At 44.0% G+C, this 18,534-nt stretch overlaps 1 protein-coding gene across 3 annotated transcripts in view; it reads right to left on the minus strand.

The window, feature by feature from the left end:
• SMOC2 (SPARC related modular calcium binding 2) overlaps positions 1 to 18,534 on the minus strand; it is an 884,027-nt gene that overhangs the window by 85,615 nt on the left and 779,878 nt on the right. For all 3 annotated transcript variants that reach the window (XM_069606961.1, XM_069606960.1, XM_069606962.1), the window contains exon 11: positions 2,650 to 2,924. In XM_069606961.1, the coding sequence (XP_069463062.1) occupies positions 2,650 to 2,924 (275 nt within the window). The remainder of the gene's footprint in view (positions 1 to 2,649; positions 2,925 to 18,534) is intronic.

Consider the following 18,534-nt stretch of genomic DNA (forward strand, 5'->3'; position numbering starts at 1 on the left):
CTCAAACTCTTTTGGCATCCCGATCCTTCACAAAAAGCACAGCTCCCTCCCAGTACGAAGATGTATTGCACCACTTTTTCATCTACATCCACCCTGCCCACCTTTACATCAAGGTCATCCTAAAATCACAGCACATTCTTGAAAGACATTTTGAGGTAAATGTTTCAGTTCACCCCAAAAACTTCCTTTTCACCTTCTAACGGTGGTCAGTAGCCAGATGTGGTACACATCCCTTTCCAATATGCACCATCAATTCTGTGCTTATTTCGGGTCTGCAGGGCTCATTCCTACTTAAGGTAGTCAGCAAAGGTTAAAGCTGGTTCAATTGGCTCTAGAATTACAGCTATTGATTTCCTCTACTAATAAGTAGGGGTGTAAGCCCTGCTCTTAGAAGGCTGCTGTGGAGTCGACAGAAGAGAACATAAGTTATACATTCCAAAGCTCTTCTGCCACACTTACAGAGACACTCTTAAATTGGTAGGTTTCACCAAATCTTGGCTCTGTTGGTCCAGTCTAACATGGCGACATGTCAATTCGAACTTGGTAATGCAGTTCAATTTATTTTCAAAAAACTTGAATTTACTAAGGTCGCGTCTCTGTGGGCTGGTGGCTTAGCCAAGAAAAATACCACATGTAAGCATTAGTATAGAAGAGAAGACCCAGGATGAGACTGCACCCAGTTTCAAAAGAAGATTTAATATATAGAAATGTCCTTTTAGGAGGACACATGTTTCTGTCCCTTTATAGACCTTTCTCAAATCAGGGCTCGGTTTCTCTAGTTCCCCTTTAATTTAGTTTAGCAGAGATTGTCTGCTCTTCCAATTTCAGGTTAGATCCCTCTCACTATCTGTCTCGCGTTCGATCGCGTGTAACCTGAAGTCTGTGAGAGGGATCTAACACGAAATTGGAAGAGCAGAAAATGGGGGTCATTCCGAGGTTGGAGGTAAGGAATTACTGGCAACGGTAAGGGTGCCGATGCCGGTAATCCCTTACCTCCGTATTCCGAGGTCCCTTTGCGGGTCCTTCCTTACCTCGAGCTTTTAGCAGGAGTAAAGTACGGGACCCGCAAAGGTACTTCGGAGGTAATTACGGTACCGTAATTTACAGTGCCGTAATTACCTCCTTCCCCATTCCCATTGAGCCCTATGGGGCAGAAATGGGAATGGGGAAGGGCAAAAGGTGAATGGGGAATTACCGGTCCCTCCAACCCTGGAATGGACCGGTAATTACACCATTCACCATGCCTGATTTGGGACGGTTTCGGAGGCAACCATGAAGCTAATTACTCCATGGTTAGCTCCAAACCCGGAATGAGGCCCAATCTCTGCTAAACTAAATTAAAGGGGAACTAGAGAAACCGAGCCCTGATTTGAGAAAGGTCTATAAAGGGACTCTTAAATTGGTATTTTTGCTTCAGAAACTGGCCTAACCTGAACCTCCTATGTAGTTTCTAGTTTTATGAGTGCTGGGCCATTCCACATAGCACTCAGACCCCAGGGGAAACTAAGCCACTGAGTAAGCGCATACTAATTGTATTGTAACTGTTGTGGACTAAATAAGAACAGGCTCATTTAAATGGGAGGACAGTGGGCAAGGGAGGGCATGTGGGAGCAGGGAGGAAGGGGAGGGCCAACCAGGAGGAAGTTAGTTGTGAGAAGAGAGAGAATAAAGACAGTCAAATAATAACTGGGCTCCGTGTCGTTATTGAAAGACAGGAGGTTTGCCAAAACAGTAGCCACCCTTTGAATGGATGATGACAATTGTGGCTCTTTGTTTTATAGTTAGCATGTTGTTTTTTTTCAAGAAACCAGTGGGCATTCCACATATTTAAAAGACCCAGTTACAAAATATCAAGCCTCTGCTATCGTTAATTTTAATAAGGTCCTTATAGCTTTTCTATATAGGTTTGCCAGATGTATGCCCGATTGTCATAGTGGAAAGAATGACTTTACAGAGGTCACCATGTAAAAATTGAACCCCCATAAGGTCACTCTCTCCATTCCTCCCCACCTATCTCCTCTTTGGGGGGTGCATCCCAGAACCCCCAATTTTGCTGCATGACCCCCTCCCTGCTCCTACGAGTCGGCTAATATCCCACCACCTTACTCTTCTCACAATCCCTTGCTTGGACCCCAGCACTCAGGGAGAAGTCTGACATGCTTTAGTGCATCAACTACTGCAGTAAGTGTTGTCACAGGCTTTAGCAAAATTCTGGCCCAAAAAAGCAGAGGCATGTGGGCCTCTGGCGGTCAACAGGAAATAGGGCAGTCTCAACCTTTTTGACCACCGGTCGAGTACCTCTCCCCAATTCCAGCTCTTGAGGAAATACTTCTCTTGCAGTATGAGATCAAGGCACAGTTTACCCAAGAGCTGTGACATGTGGAATGTCTCTACAAAAACCTTCATGTGAGACGTTGAACAAGCCCTTAAAGGTTAACATGCACCTTTTCTAACGAACCACTGACGTATTGAGTTTTTCAACATAACCCTAAAGTTTGTTCATTGTGGAAGCCATTTGCTGCAAAGCATATGCCAAGAAAATCAAAACAGTAATTTCTGTCAACTGGCTACCCCCATGCTGGTATGTTCTTGTAAACACCTTAATGTATTTCTGATGATTAAAATAGAAGGTTGGAAAAGAGTTCTTACTATGGCGTTTGCTGGCTTGACCTTTATCCTCTTCTTTTGTCACTCCCAGGCATCCCATGAGCTCTTGAACAGATATGGATTTGTCATTGTTCACATCACAATATTCCACAAACTTCTTCACACACTTCTTTGGCTTTGATTTCTTTCGCAGTAGTCTCTTGAATGGCTTGATTTCTTTTTTGCCTATATCTCCATTAGAATTTTTATCCAGTTGCTTAAAGTACCAGTGGACCACTCGCTCCTCCAGGGTGTGGCTGGGGTCCGGCTCTGAAAGTCTTAAGTGAGAAAGAATAAGTATGAACACATGGGTGCACTTTATTTTAAAACCTGTTCCTTTATGTTATGAAATGGAGCACACTCACAAAGTACCTAAAATGACGATTTATGCTGATACCTAAGATTTTCTTATGCTTTCATATACACTTGGCCCTGGACTAATTAATCTTTATAGACCTTGCCTGAGGGCGTACCAGGAATTATTTATTTATTTTTGTATTTATTTATTTGAATTTATAAAGCGCACAAACGGCCCCCAGGCATTGTGGCGCTGTTACAGTATATTCACTTAGTTACAGCTTAAAATAGATACTTGAGAACCGGATTGCAAAAACAATATCATTTGTTCCATGGTTACGGGGGAACATCATTAGAGAACTCAGGTACAGTCTAGTTGAATACCTTGTTTTTTAGCGCCTTTCTGAATGCTGTGAGAAAGTTTTCCTTTCTTAGGCTGAGTGGGAGGGCGTTCCAAGCTTTAGGGTCTAACACTGGAAACTGGTGCCGCTGGCTTTGGCTCTATTGAATGCCGGGACTGAGAGTAAGTAGGAGTATTGGTCTAGTTTTGGTCTATGGGCAGGCGCCGGATGTATCCGTTCGGCTAGGCTGGAGGGGGCCGACTGGGAGAGGCATCTGTGTGTGATAGTGAAGGACTTGATAATTATGCACTCTTTGATCGGTAGCCAGTGGGCATCTTTTCTGGCCTGAGAGATGTGCTCTCTCCTAGGGATACTTAGAGCCGCTCTGAGAGCGTTGTTTTTCATGGTTTGCAATTTGTTGATGTTATAGGCAGCTTGCAATTATGGCAATTATGATCCCTGAAGAACAGGTTTAAGGCCCAAGCACAGCAAGGGCTTTAAACAAGGTCTTCAAGGCCCATAATTCATGGTACAGCCTGATCGGCATGGTCTTTCAAGCTATTATGTCCCTTTCGAAAAAAGGAAAAAAAAAGGCAATTTGCCTAGCGCTAGTTCCCAGCAACCAAATAAGAGGGGGGGGGGCAAGGCTTAGAACATTCCTGGCTATGACTGCCAAGTGTGGCCCAGCAAAAATTTCATCCAGTAAAGAGGACCATGGGCAGTGAATGGCAGCCACCCACACTAAGAAGGTAAGGAGTGGGGAGAGTCGGCAGGTGATTCCATGTGCTTGTAACGCATCTGTTATGTTTGGCCGGGGCGAGAATATGAGCGGTGCTGGCACAGGGACTCCATGTCCCCACCTTAAGCAGGTAAGGATCTGGGGGTGACAGAGGTGATTTAGGCTCCCGGGACTTGTCTGTCAGGTGCGGCCCAGGCAAGGAGGAGAGCCGCACTGACAGAATAGCTTTCAGCATGGCGCTCCAGTGAGATGGAGCCTGTGCTGCCAGCCATGCGGCACTGGCAGTATGGCGGTAAGTGCGGTTCTCCCTCTCAACCTGTTATGAAAGACGCTGCTCCACTGACAGCCATACCACCAGTGATACCATGATACCTTTGGGTGACCGTGCACTTTATAAGTTGTCATAACATAACATAACCAACAAGGCCATGGAATGGCGAGACCTTCCCTCACTGGCTAATCTCTGGGCTATATGGATTTTTCGGACAATGCTCATATATCCCCGAAATTGGGCAATGGAGGAGTGCCACACCACTTCCTTGGGACTAAATGCGTATTGTAATGGGATAGAAAACTAAAGAAATTCTTCACTTACTCTCAATTATTGTTCTGTGTGGTTAATTGCCAAGTGTTGTGAATTGGCTCTCTGTGAGGTGATTCTGGATTGCTTACATTGGTATTATAATTTATTGGGGATATTTACATCTGAAAACCAATTGATGAGGAGAGAAAGGGTCCTTTACATAGAATGGGAATATGCATCCTGAGATTTAGGCAGGCTTTTATTTTCTTTTCATAATTACGTAGGTCAGGTGGTTTACACAGTTACATGAATTGTGGGGTTCACAGTATATGAAAACAATTACTCATCCTGTAACCATCTTTCTGTTAGCAAAGAAAGTGAGTATCGCTCCCATGCTATACGTAGAATGTGTCTTTGGTGTAAAAGATATAGGGCCTCATTACACGGATGGCGGTGAACCATGGCGCTATTAGCGCCATGGTTCATGCCGGTAAAATACCAGCACCGCCTTGGTGGAAAGGTGAATTACCGCCCTATTCCAAGGTTGGCGGGGCGGTAATTCCGCCTTCCACCATTGCCCGTCCCCATTCCCATTTTTGCCCCATAGGGCTTCATGGGAATGGGGAAGGCGCTAATTACTTTTTGCGGTACCGTAATTAGCTCCTTGATCCCTTTGTGGGTTTTGTTTTTAACGCCTGCAAAAAGCAGGCTTTAAATTCCCCAACCCGCAAAGGGACCTTGTAGTAAGGCGTTAAGGATGTACCGGTACCGGTAAAATACCGGTACCGGTAAACCCTTACCGCCATCCGTGTAATGAGGCCCATAGACTTGTCGGAAAGCATATAACAGTGCTATATACATTAACAATTTGACTGGCAAAAGTGTTTTTTGCACTTGTGACTGGATCTTGCCCTCTCCCTGTTGCATTTGTCACAAAGGGCTGATCTTTCTTTCGATGATGTTTTGTTCTATTGAGGTAGTACTTGTATGCCTTATGTAGGCCAAGTAAATGGCGCGCCCTTTCACGCCTGTTCTTGAGGGTTTAAAAAAGGACGGTAGCTCTACAGACTCGTTGACATGACATTTAGAAATATATTTTGGTGAAAATCTAGGCTGTGATGTGAAAACCACAATTTTCTTGTGTTTAGAGACACAAGGTTCTGACACACACAATGCTTGACGTTCACTTATTCGTCTGATAGGTATGATGGTAATAAGTAGAGCAACCTTGTATGCAAAGTCTTTAAGTGAGGCTTTGTGAATTGGTTCAAAAGGTGGACTCATAGCTTAGATAGTACAATGTTTAGGTCCCAGCCTGTGGTGGGTGTGCCACTGATGGGTACATGCACTTTACCTCTTCCATAAAAGCTTTTACTATAGGAACTCTACAGCAAGATAACTTGTGTTTAGATGTTGTATACGCTGATAACACTGCTATATGCACTTTAAGTGAATTGTAAACTAGACCTGAGTCAAGTAGATGAAGGAGGTAAATTAGTATGCTTGTTGATGATAAATCAATTTGGACTGACTTGCTCTTTACTACACCAGATGACAAACCGTTTCCATTTATTGAAGTAGCAGTGCCTGGTGTCAGGTTTACGTGCCTCCTTTAGTATTTTGATACATGTGTAGATATTTGCAAATGACCAAATTCTTTGACCTCAGGAGCCACACTTCTAAGTTTGTTGTTTGAGGCTTTGGGTGTGTGATCTGTTGTTTTGATATTGAAGACTTATTGATGGCAGTGGTTGAAGTGTATGAAAATAAGTAGTGGAACTATGTTCCCTGCTGGCCTGCACCCACTCCCCACAAACCACATCGTCTCGTCCCCTCCCACACACAATACACACCACCAAACACTTGCGCCTGCTGTTTAAGGGAATGTTCAGTGCAGTGCACTGAAAGGGCAAGTTTCTACTTTTTCCTACACTTTTATTTTAAAACAAAACAATTCCTGAACAGTTTCTTTTTAAAATTAAAGTATAGGAGCTGTAAAAAGTAATTTAAAAAAGTAGAGGAGCACCGCTCCCGACCGCTCCCGCTCACTTCGACCACTGATTGATGGACATACTGACGTGTTCGGCATGTGGCTGTACCATGGCTGTCTCGCTGACATCAGTGCAATGAGAATTCTTGTCAGGTGTTCTGGGTGCAATTTGTATACCACTTTGCGCAGTAGTAGTGGCAGGGTAAAAGACTACTCAAATATCCTGCACATTGCCTAGAGACCAGTGTTGTCGGTAATGTGGGCATTTTGAATTGTGTGCTTTTGCGAAAACGTCTAATCTTGACTGGCCCCACTGAGCAAAGATCTGGTTCAGTGTACTGGTGTTTATTTATTACTCATGTTCCAGTATTATGACTCTGCTTAAGCTGTCCGCTAGGCAGTTGTGGTACCTGGAATATCTTGCACTTGAATGTGAATGTCTCACATGTGACACTACTGCTGCATGTTTTGCGTGACCTATGACAACTGGATTGAGTGTGTCCCTGCTTGTATGATGACATAAAACATGGCTGTTGTGTTGTGCGTATTGATGAGAATGGTCTTCCCCATTAATATCTTTTGAAAAGAGCTTAGTGCCATCTTGACTACTCGAAGCTCCAACACGTTTATGTGATGCGTCACCTGTTGTGCTTATGACAGCCCTTGTGTAGTGAGGTGTTCACAATGTGCTCTCAGCCAGTCATGAATGCATATGTTGTGATGGTTACCTGCAGTGGTGGGTCTGCAAAAGCTCTCCCTTTCAGCATGTTCGAATTTGTTCATCATTTTAGTCCAATCGCTAGTTCCTGCAAGCCCACCACTAGATTGTCCCACTCACCTGCTTCCTGAGACCAGTGCTTTGCAAGCCAGTGCTGTGTGGGGCACATGTTGAGTCTAGCATGGTACCATCATACTGAAGAGTTTCTTAACATAGCTGACTGTTATCTGATAACATATAACCAGGGAGTTGTGCTAGCAGTGCTTACACTATTTCCTGAGAGGGGTAAGCTATTGCTATTTATGTATCTAGCATTGCCTCTAGTAATTGCTTGTTTTGACTTGGATGTTGACTTGACTTACTTCCGTTGAGGATTTGTGTGTGCAGGAGGCATTGGAACGGTGCACTGGAATTCCCTTGCGGTGCCGGTGAACTGCTACTTTTACGACCACCTTAGTGAACACACGAGGTACGAGGTACTGGGGCAATACGAAAAAGGTGGTAACTTGAATTGAAAATGCCTTTTGTCTATTTTTGAAGTGGAGATGTGATATGATATGATATGGCATTTATAACGCTCCTATACACAAGTATGCAATGTGCTGTGTTGCCATATCTTCTCGCTTTTCTAGTAGGGGAATGATCTCCTAAAGAGACTTTGACATATTTGTTTGTTGTGCCTAGGTCTATAGCTCCTTGTTTTGTCTTTTTTGGGAACTAGAAAGTCTAGTCAGTACATTCCTTTGTTTACCTGGTTTTGAGGCATCTCCTCGATTGCTCCCTTAAGTAAACACCCTTGAATCAATTTGACATCATAATCCTTCTTGACTGTGGATAGAACACGCTTGTCTAATGTTATCCCAGCCCATGCGTGGGTGTATGGGATTATTAGACCGCAACTTGGGTGACATGAGAGGGTCATTGTTTTGTGGTGGTGGCTGCCCTTCTTGGGGTTTTCCCTCTTCTGTGACCTCTGCCATGCTTGTATTAATGGTGAGCCCCAGATGAAACTGAGGGTTGAGAAAACTCACTGCCATACCACATATTAACAGCTAATGGATATGTGTACTGTACTGCAGTTTGTGAGCACTGATGGGGATGAGAACTGCACTCGTTGGCTGAGGATCATCTAGCCAGAAAAAGTATATTTGATATTTGTTTGTGACCTTTGATGATTTCATACTCCTTTTTAGTGTATTCAAGTTCTTCTGGCACTGCTTTCCCAAACAGGTGGGATTCCCCTAGAGGCGTGTCCAGTAATGTTTCTTGTGTCTTGGGTCTGTGGCAAGAGTGCCTAAGCAATGCATGTATTCTAATTACAGTATTTCTGCTAGTAGACTTCCTGCAGTTGCAGATAAATCTAATGTATTCTTAATAACTGCATTTGCTGATGTCTTTCTCTTAGTATATATATTTATAGCCAATCTTACAGGCATCAAGACTCTTTTTAGGAGACCATCCATTTGATCACAGTGTAATCAATAATGGTATTTTTTTAAATTTAGGATAATACAGCTACAAAAATGAGCTTTTTATAGGACCATGAACCATTTTAGGTCAGTCATCCAGCAATATAATTCATAGTTTAACACAATAAACCAAATCTTATAAACACAACACATCATTATATACACAATAACCTTTAACTCCTGGATCCGTAGCCATGTGATCCTGCGCAATACAATAGATTCTTGTCCATGGCCATGCTCTCCTCATTGGCTTGTCAAAATGGTCAGTATTGAGTTTATCAACTCCCACATCTTCATCATATGATAAATAATTACAGTGTCATTATCCTCATAAAGTCTTAGCCAGAACCAATCGTAGCAACAGTTAGCTGGCACAGTCCTACCACAAGCCACTTTCATCCATCTACCAACTGCAATTAGACTGTCACATTCGGTCATGTGATGCTTTGTACTTTCCACTTTCACGTTTCCACACAATCTGCATGATCTATCCTTCTTTTCTATCCCTAATCTACTACCTTGGGCCTCCAATTTGGGAACTAAATTGAATTTAAGAAATAAATACTAATAAAAGAGAATTGCGACAAGCAAGAGGGTTGTTTACCCCGACTGGTGCGTTGATGGACATATTCACCACTAAGGGCTGTGCTAGCTAGATCTGTAATAATGATCTTGCCTTTTTCAATGCACGCATTGTAAGCAGTTGACGTGCAAACCTTGCTTCCAAGAGCATTTTCTTCCTCTCTATATCTGGGGGTGGAGAGGGAAATTCATTTGTAGCTACGGGTGTCCCACCCCTCTTACATGCTGTACAGACCACCAGGGAATCTTGAGTTAAATGGCCTTTAATATAGACTGGATCACTGGATGCAGGTTTATACCTTTTCTCTATTGTAAGTTGTACAGCCTTTGTAAGAACTGGTTTGACCAATGAAGGTGTAACCCTATTGTTGATGGATTGCAACAAAGGCATGTACTGAGCTGCATGCTTACATTCCTGCAGAATGTCTTCTGTACCATCAGTGCCTTCAGCGGATTCATTAGTTTCAATTCCCAATGTGCTTACTACCTTTAATAAAAGATTGTTGTAAATACAATGACCCTCTGTGGTCGGTGATGTTATGGATGGCTCCACCACATCTGGGAAAGGCAAAGGTGTTTCTTCGGGTTCAATGACTTATGGCTCATTTATGATCTCCTCTTTGTAAGGAAATCTCCTGATCTAACATAACGTCTTCTTTACCTATATTTTCCATCTGATTCTTTGTCTTTTTAATGGGTTGTGCACTGTCACCAAACTCTTGTTTTCTTTTAGAAGAAAAGGGTGTTTCTCTACTCATAAAAGAAGTATTTCTATTAATCATAGAATGCAACTGCTCCTTTCTTAATTGTTCTTCTTCAGCTGTGTATGGGCTCTGAAACAATGGGCTCTACATCCTCCCCAGAATCAGAAGGATGCGCTACACATTTATTTCTTTATTGTTTGTAAGAAAGTGCCCTCCCCTTCAGTTACAGTGGATGTATGTCAACTAGTCTGGTGTTTGTGTGTCTTGCCTGCATTCTGTGTTTCTTCCTCTTTGAACTGTCACTGGAGTGTTCTGAACTCAATTTCGTGTGACTAACATCCATTTTGAGTCTTGGCATCAATGCTGAATATGTTATGGTTGTTTTTTAACCACTGTCATCCATTTTGTTTTGACACCCTGCACCGAGGATGCAGTGCTCAATTTTGGACTCACTTTGCTTTGTGCTTTATTTTTAGCTGGACCAACTTTTGGATGCCATGTGTGTCTCTCTACATCTTGACACGAAGTCTGCTAGGGACCGAATATGAGGAAACATATTTTCTGTGTATTTATTGCTGTATAATGCTTGTTAATTCGTGTTGAGATCCTCCACCATAGAGGTTGACTCGCTCAGAAATGTTTCCATCTGCATAGCATGTACACCCCATATTTTTGTTCTGCGTTCTTTTAATGCTTTCACCCAAACGAGCTGACTAGATTGGCACCTTTCCTTATGATTCCTTGGTAGACACCTGTTGCACACATGGTGCTTGATTTACAAAAGCATTTTTCAATGGGAAAACTCAACTGAAAAGCCCTTTTTAAATAAGGTCCATAGTGTATGTCTTTCCAGGGAAGTGTAGTCTTACAGGAGAAACAGAGCATTGAAGGTGTATTCTCCATGGAATCCAAAAATTAAACAGGAGCATAAAACATTAATGATAAGTGAAGAATATCAACACATTTTACAAACTGCATTTTAAGTTTAGAAGGTTTGTTCCTTCAATCTGTTTGTTTACTGTTAGACTTTTGGTCTGGAGTCGATGGCTGTTGTTACCAAGACATGTCCAGCCTGACTGACTTGTTGAATGCCGGTGTTGTGCTGCGTGTCGAAGTCGAGCAAACAATATTTTCGGTTTTGAAATCGAGGGACTGCTATAAGTAATAACTTTTTTAAGAACTCTGCATTCAGCAGCAAACCAATGGCCCAAAACAAACACTCTGAGGACTTCAACGCGTCGGGATAATGAGAAGCCGTACACCTAGGGTAGGAATAATCTAACACGGACGCACCTGTTGATGCCCCCTTTTTCGAATTCAATACCAAAGACGAGATGTAACACTTAACACCAACCACTGAATGGTGGCCTATACAAAGCACGTGAACCAAATCAGGTTCAAAGCCTCATCTCATATATATAAACCCAAGAACAATCACCACCTTTTGAATACCTCTTAGTTACTCTCCACCTTAATCAACAAACAGAACCGAGAACCATCCACTCACACGTGGCTTTTGAAAAAGACTACTGCCCAAGACTTTGAAAATCACAAACGTTCACCTCCAACTGCAACTGACATAGTCAGTGGCTAAAATGTGCTCAGGTAATAGGCATGAGGCCAGCCCTCTAGACAAAGCCTTGAATGCCTCCTACATTTTACACTTAGAATGCTTCCAAGCGTACAGCGCTCAAGGTCATTCCAAAAGGCAACCCATAACAAAAGGCTCTGCAATCTCATTTGTCCCTCCCTCTACTCCCAACTAACCAACCCCGGCACACTCTCCTCTAGATGCGCCATAGCATGACAATGGCATCAGTGCACAGTACAAATCCTAATAACATAACATAACGTGTGCTGGGAATACTATGACATCAGGAATGGAATATGTGTGGCACCAGTCACGGGACAAAGAAAGACATGAATGAAGAAGGAACTTCACTTAATTCTTAAAAGTGTTGTGAGAGTTCAAGATTCGCATGAACACAGGATGATTCTGAAAAAGGTTGGTGCACCGAAGAAGGTTTGTCGCTTGGTCATCCCTTTACTTACCGTTGGCATGTTGAGTTTAGCTGAGTTAGCATTTTCCAGAGTTATAGTTTGGCTTCCATTAGTGAACTGCTATATTAATAGCAAGGGAGCTAGGATGCAAGGTGGGAGAACAATGAGCAAGTAATTCCCCTGTCGATGTAGGATAGGACACAGACTTAAATGGTAGAGGGTAAGGTTAGAGTCTCTGTACAAACACAGAGGCTGTGTACAGAGAGAGAGGGTCAGGTGGAGCCACACCTGGTGATATTTGGACCGAAACTGCCATCAAGCATTCTATCCCATGAACCGACACATTAAACATTTAAAACTGCAATTTTTACCAACCGGAAGAGGTGGCCAAAACCCTCTGCCGACTCATCCCAGATCTTGCTCCATTCCTAATTATGCCAAGCCAGAGGTTCCTAAACACTTTATTAGGGGGTTGCATTCACTCTTTACCGAAGTGTTGGACGCTAGAATCTAAAACATCTCTGCCATAAGCACTGGTGGAGGGATATTAAATCATTTTGCAGTTTCCCTAAGATGCAGTGCATCTCAACAGTCCTCTTGTCCATAATCCAGCCAGGAAGAGTGCAATATTAAGGCAATATATCCCGAGGAGGGGGGTCCTAGTTAGAAGCCCAAGTGAAGCAAAGATTTTAATGAATCCCCGGGGGCCTTACCCTACCAGTAATGACCCCCTACTTGGGTTATATGTCCATTAGTACCCCGGCACGTTGTACCGGGGTACTAAGAGCAATTTTTCTTGAGCTGAGAAACAGTGTTGTGACCGTTTCGCAACTCGAGAAAAAAAAGCCAAAAAAAATGCCTGCCAGGGGTTGGGAAGAAGGGACTACATGTAGTCCCTTCTCCCTTTCCATGACGGCCTTAACATTAATGAAAAAAAGTAAACAAACAAAATGACTGCCATGGAAGTGGCAAGTCCCTTTTCCATTTTCATGGCGGCCACTCATGGTAAAGAACTCTGGGACGCTGCAGCATCAGATCAGGTAAGGCCCGGGTGAGGGCCAATGAGCCTGCTTTTAACAAGCTCATTGACCTTCGCTGGGTACTAATTGAATATATGCAGGAGCTGTTTGACCACCATGTATCCACCACAATTCCTGATACAGAACGAGATATCATATTTAATTACGTCTCCTTTTTTGAGTACCTTGATTTGAAGAAATTGATCAAGTTTATTTTTTCTCACTGAGTTTAAGATGGAGATGCATCAACAGGTCATTCTTTTTTGAGGAAGATGGTTTTTCTATGTTTATTGGATATATATAAATGGTATCATCGCTTCAAGCTCTAGAACATGCATCATGGTTTTCTTCACTTCTCAATAAGTGAATACCCACTAATACTATTCCTTTCCTCCATCTTTTGTCTAATTTCCCTCTTCACAACCACCTATTTCATCTTCTGCTCATAATCTTGGTCTTTATCTTGATACTGATTTATTCCTTTCTCATCACATCTCTATTACTTCACATGCTTGTCGCTATTATCTGTTTAACATACGCAAATCTCGTCCTTTTGTTACGTTTGATGCCACCAAGGTTTTGTTTCTTCAATTATCTTTTCACGATTATTCTATTGCTCTGTCACACTCTTTGGACTTCTTGTCTCCTGCCTGGCCACTGTTTTCAATGCTTCTATTTGTCTTCTATACCTTCTTTCCCCCCGTGACTCAATTTCTTCGCCATTGTCTTCTCTTGGCTGGCTTTTGTTTCACTCTCATCCAAATTTAACTTTCCCTCTCTCGTCTTTAAATTTCTATATGGCCTTGCACCCTCTTATTTTCTTGTCTTGTCTCCTTTTATTCTCCTGCACATGTTCTTTGTTCTCAGTCTAACTTTCTATTATCAGTTCCTCGTCCCCGCGTACCCAATTATGATTTTGCTCTTTTACTTTTCTAGCTCCTTCTCACTGAAATGCTCTTCCCCAATCTCTTCATTCTATTACCTCTTTCTCCCTATTTTGTACTACTCTTAAGAACTATCTTCTTCACTTAGAATGACAACATGAATATCTTTTTGTAGTTTTTAACCCTGAATTCTATTGTACTGTAAAGTGCGTTTTCTGTTCAGCGCTTTGGCATAAAGTGCTATATAAGTCACAAATACAAAACAAGGTGGAATTCTAAGATCTTGGCAGTTGGCATCAAAACCACTGCTAGGGTCCCTACCAAGGACATTGCGCCCACTATCATTTTGATCCACAACAGTTCTCTGCCACTCCTACCCAAATAGATGTATGACCCATTGTCATTTCTTCTATCGAGAAGGCACCAGATGATGTGGGAGTGGCTATCAACATGCTTCAGGGGTATGGTCTATACCTGACCTGCAGGGAATCCTTCCTCCATCTTACTCAGAATCTCCTGTTCATTGAAGCAAGGTTTGCTTACGATCTGGTCATCATGATATTCCATGTACTAGGGCATTTAAGCTGCAGTCAAATACACCGAAGATATTGATAAGGACAGGTATCAGCTAGCATGTGACTGATGATACAGAGAGACATTGTATCCCATCTGTATCTCTTTCCGGCAGGCAACTCTTCAACTTCGGCTGAGAGTCTCACGTATTCTAATACATTGATAGCCCTGCCTGAATTCTCTAGAAGCACTTCTCCCAGTCTCTCCCTTGATCAAGGGATGCTCTAAATGGATAGTTGAACAGGAATGGCTCCTCAAAGGGTCACCACCTTCTCCCCAAATCTTATGGGATGGTGACAGTTGGGGGTGACAGTTTGGGGTGATTAGCAAATCTTTTGGACTCATATGGCAAAGGTCTGATAGGCATACAAGGAGTGGTTTCACTCCTCAAATGCGACAGGCTTTCTGCAGTCATCAAGTTGCGGTTTTTCTTTGTTTCTTCACTGAAGGGTCTAGCAGTGGAAATTTGAAATGATAGCAGGGCAGTAATGTCGTAAAATCTACAGAATGGAAGCGTAAATTCCCCTCGTAAATACTCTTGCAATCCGATTGAGTGACTGTTTGCAACACAACCTGATATCACGGTCAGCCCTTCAGATACCAGGAGTGGAGAATATCTCTCTCACTTCCCATTTCCCAAACTAGTGATTACTCTGTCAGAATGCACCTAAAACTGTCCATGGAAAATCTGTCTGCATTGCATTCTTCTGAATTCAAAACCCCTAGAAAAGACTAAGCTGTGGTCTTCATGATAGTCCACTACTGCACAATAATGAGTTGCTTTGCACTTATAAAGTCTCTGGTGGCAGAAACGGGATGGATTCTCCCACAGCGTCCATGTCCTGTGAAGAATACCTCACTCCTGGACTGGCGCCTTCTTTACCTCTACCTATCAGCCTACAAATTGAATGGTGGGGGCACATCGTAAGAGGCTTTCCAGGGATATAACAACTGTACAGCCTTCCAATGTTTAAGTGTACTCAAGGTAATGGGAATATTGTTGTTTCCTGGTATGAAAGGAAATCCCTCATTCCATTTCGGGCAGATAATTTCTATACTGTGCGTTGTTTCATGAAGGTGTCTCGTGTTTTCTTAGGCCTCTGTCACTGTTCTGCAGGTTCAATGACGTGCAATTTAAGCCTTACAAGAACTTTGTGCGCAGCAATCCAAGTAGAGCCGGCGTCCGCACCAAGGCGGAGAACGAAGGCTCTTTCCTGAGCCATCTTTACAGCCCTGCCGTGCCTGGAGCAGGAGCTCCCCCCTCGAGGCACACTGCTGGAGCAGTGCCCCCCTCATAGCTGGAGCCCATCTACAAAGAAGGAGGTGAGCCTGGGGTCCACCCTCCTCCCTCTACCCACCGGAGCGTGTCTGCTGCACATAACATGTGCGTTATCCCCACCGTGCCTTCCACCATATTGCTGTGCATTTCCTTTTGCTGATTGAAATGCCTCAGTGCTCGGAGGTGGCCTGACCACTCTAAGATGGCCGATCTGTAGAGCCCTCAGCCCCCTCACCCAAGCGATCCACTGATTGGCTGCCACACAGCCTATCAACTATGCCGACCATCGGCAGGCGCAAGCCGGCGTCCGCAAAAGGCGGAGAACGAAGGCTCTGTCCTGAGCCTGTCACGAGCCAAACAGAGCCCGGGGCCAGTCGCTATGCCCAATTGCCTGTACCAGGATCCAAATGTCCATCCATCAACCTAGCCAGTGATCTGGTAAGACTCCTAGATACTGTATCGTGAACACGGACTGCTATACCTAGTGCTACTACACTATCCTTATAATCCAAGAGCGCATTTGTTCTGCAGTGGTCCACTGTGCTTATCTCGATTGCTATCCACTTATGTATTGCATTACTCTGCCATAACCATCACCCATGTTAACCCAGCCTGTTCACACTTAACCTAAGAGCAGCTGCAATATTGGTTAGTGCCTACAGTAGTTATCAATTACACCAATACTAGTAGAATGCTGTGATACTGTGATTAATCATATCAACTGAATGCTACATGCATGACTGCTTGCCTGTAATTACTACTATTTTGTGATTGCTTCAGGGCTGTACCTTCAGCTTGCCTAAACTTTTGGTGAACCCTTCTGGTCTCCAGTACCTGCCTGCACATGCCATTCTAGCCTACCTGTGAATTTTACATTTTGGTGAACCCTTCTGGTCTCCAGTACCTGCCTGCACATGCCATTCTAGCCTACCTGTGAATTTTGCATTTTGGTGAACCCTTCTGGTCTCCAGCACCTGCCTGCACATGCCATTCTAGCCTACCTGTGAATTTTGCATTTTGGTGAACCCTTCTGGTCTCCAGCACCTGCCTGCACATGCCATTTTAGCCTACCTGTGAATTTTACATTTTGGTGAACCCTTCTGGTCTCCAGCACCTGCCTGCACATGCCATTCTAGCCTACCTGTGAATTTTGCATTTTGGTGAACCCTTCTGGTCTCCAGCACCTGCCTGCACTTGCCATTTTAGCCTACCTGTGAATTTTACATTTTGGTGAACCCTTCTGGTCTCCAGCACCTGCCTGCACATGCCATTCTAGCCTACCTGTGAATTTTGCATTTTGGTGAACCCTTCTGGTCTCCAGCACCTGCCTGCACATGCCTTTTTAGCCTCCCTGTGAATTTTAAATTTTGGTGAACCCTTCTGATCTACTGTACCTGGTTGCACATGCCACGTTGGCCTTACCTGTGAATTCTGCATTTAGGTGAACCCCCTCTGGTCTACTGTACTTGCTCGCTCATGCCATTTTTAGCCTCACCTGTGAATTCTGCATTTAGGTGAACCCATTTGGTCCACTGTTCCTGCTTGCACATGCCCTCTGCAACTGCTCATGTACCCACCTGCTAGACTAGCTGAACTACGACCTTGAGTCACTGATTGCATTTCCTCACCTTCCTTGCCAGACTAGCTGAACCACTGCCTTCTGATTACTATCTGCACATGTATTCACCTAGCAAACTGCACGTGGATTGCCATTGCCTGGTGGATTCCACCCCTGACCAGTGCAGAACCCCTCCATATACATCCCAGTGTTCCCTTACTCCATTGCACAGTCGGTTAGGACACTTGGCTCACAATATGCGGCCACTGTCATCTGCCAGCCACCCAATTCTTGCTACCATAGTAGGGTTCACCATTGCCACATTGCTCTGCACCCCCACCCACAGTACTGCTAAGTCTAACCACTGTTACGCCATCCCACTCTCTCTCACTATGTCCCTCAGCAACCCATACCTTAATGACCCTTCCCTATGGCTCCATCACTTTGCCACCAAACCCACACCCAATCAACCGGGCACGCTCCAAGTCAGGAATCTCAGACTGGGATCCAGATTGCCCCGTGCCCCTCGTACCACGAGCACCCAGCACACTCACAACACTCCCACTACACAGAATATACCACCACCCCCTTGTACCTCAAGGGCGCCCTCATCATTGCTAGATCTATCACAGCCCACGCGTTGGACATCTCCGACCTTATCACCACTCAAAACCTCGACTTCTTAGCCATTACGGAAATCTGGCTACATGCTGCCTCTGGCCCACTCCTTGCCCTCGCCATCCCCATCGGTTACTCTATCTCTAGAGCGGACCGTCAAACTACATCTAAAAGAGGTGGAGTCGCATTTATACACAGAAATAACATCACTCTCAGAACCATCCCCAACATTGAGCTCAGCTCCTCAGAATCCCTCTCTGTGAAACTCACCCTATCTCCTACCAACACTGCCACCATCCACCTTATCTATAGACCTCCAGGACCACTTGGCTCTTTCATAGATGAGATCACGGCCATTCTGACCGTGAATACCAAACCCAACTCGAAGGTATTGCTACTAGGCAACCTCAACTTGGGCCTTCTCGACACTAAGGATCACTTGGCCTCTGAAGTAGCTACCACATTAGCTAATTTAGGCTTCCAACAATCCATTGACGAACCCACCCATATTAATGGCAGGACGCTCGATTGGATTACCGACCTTAACTGTAACACAACCATAAGCTCCAACCACGCCTGCGCCTGGTCCGACC

Source organism: Ambystoma mexicanum, chromosome 4p, assembly GCF_040938575.1.
Source record: "Ambystoma mexicanum isolate Mex_15411 chromosome 4p, UKY_AmexF1_1, whole genome shotgun sequence".
NCBI classification, from domain to species: domain Eukaryota; kingdom Metazoa; phylum Chordata; class Amphibia; order Caudata; family Ambystomatidae; genus Ambystoma; species Ambystoma mexicanum.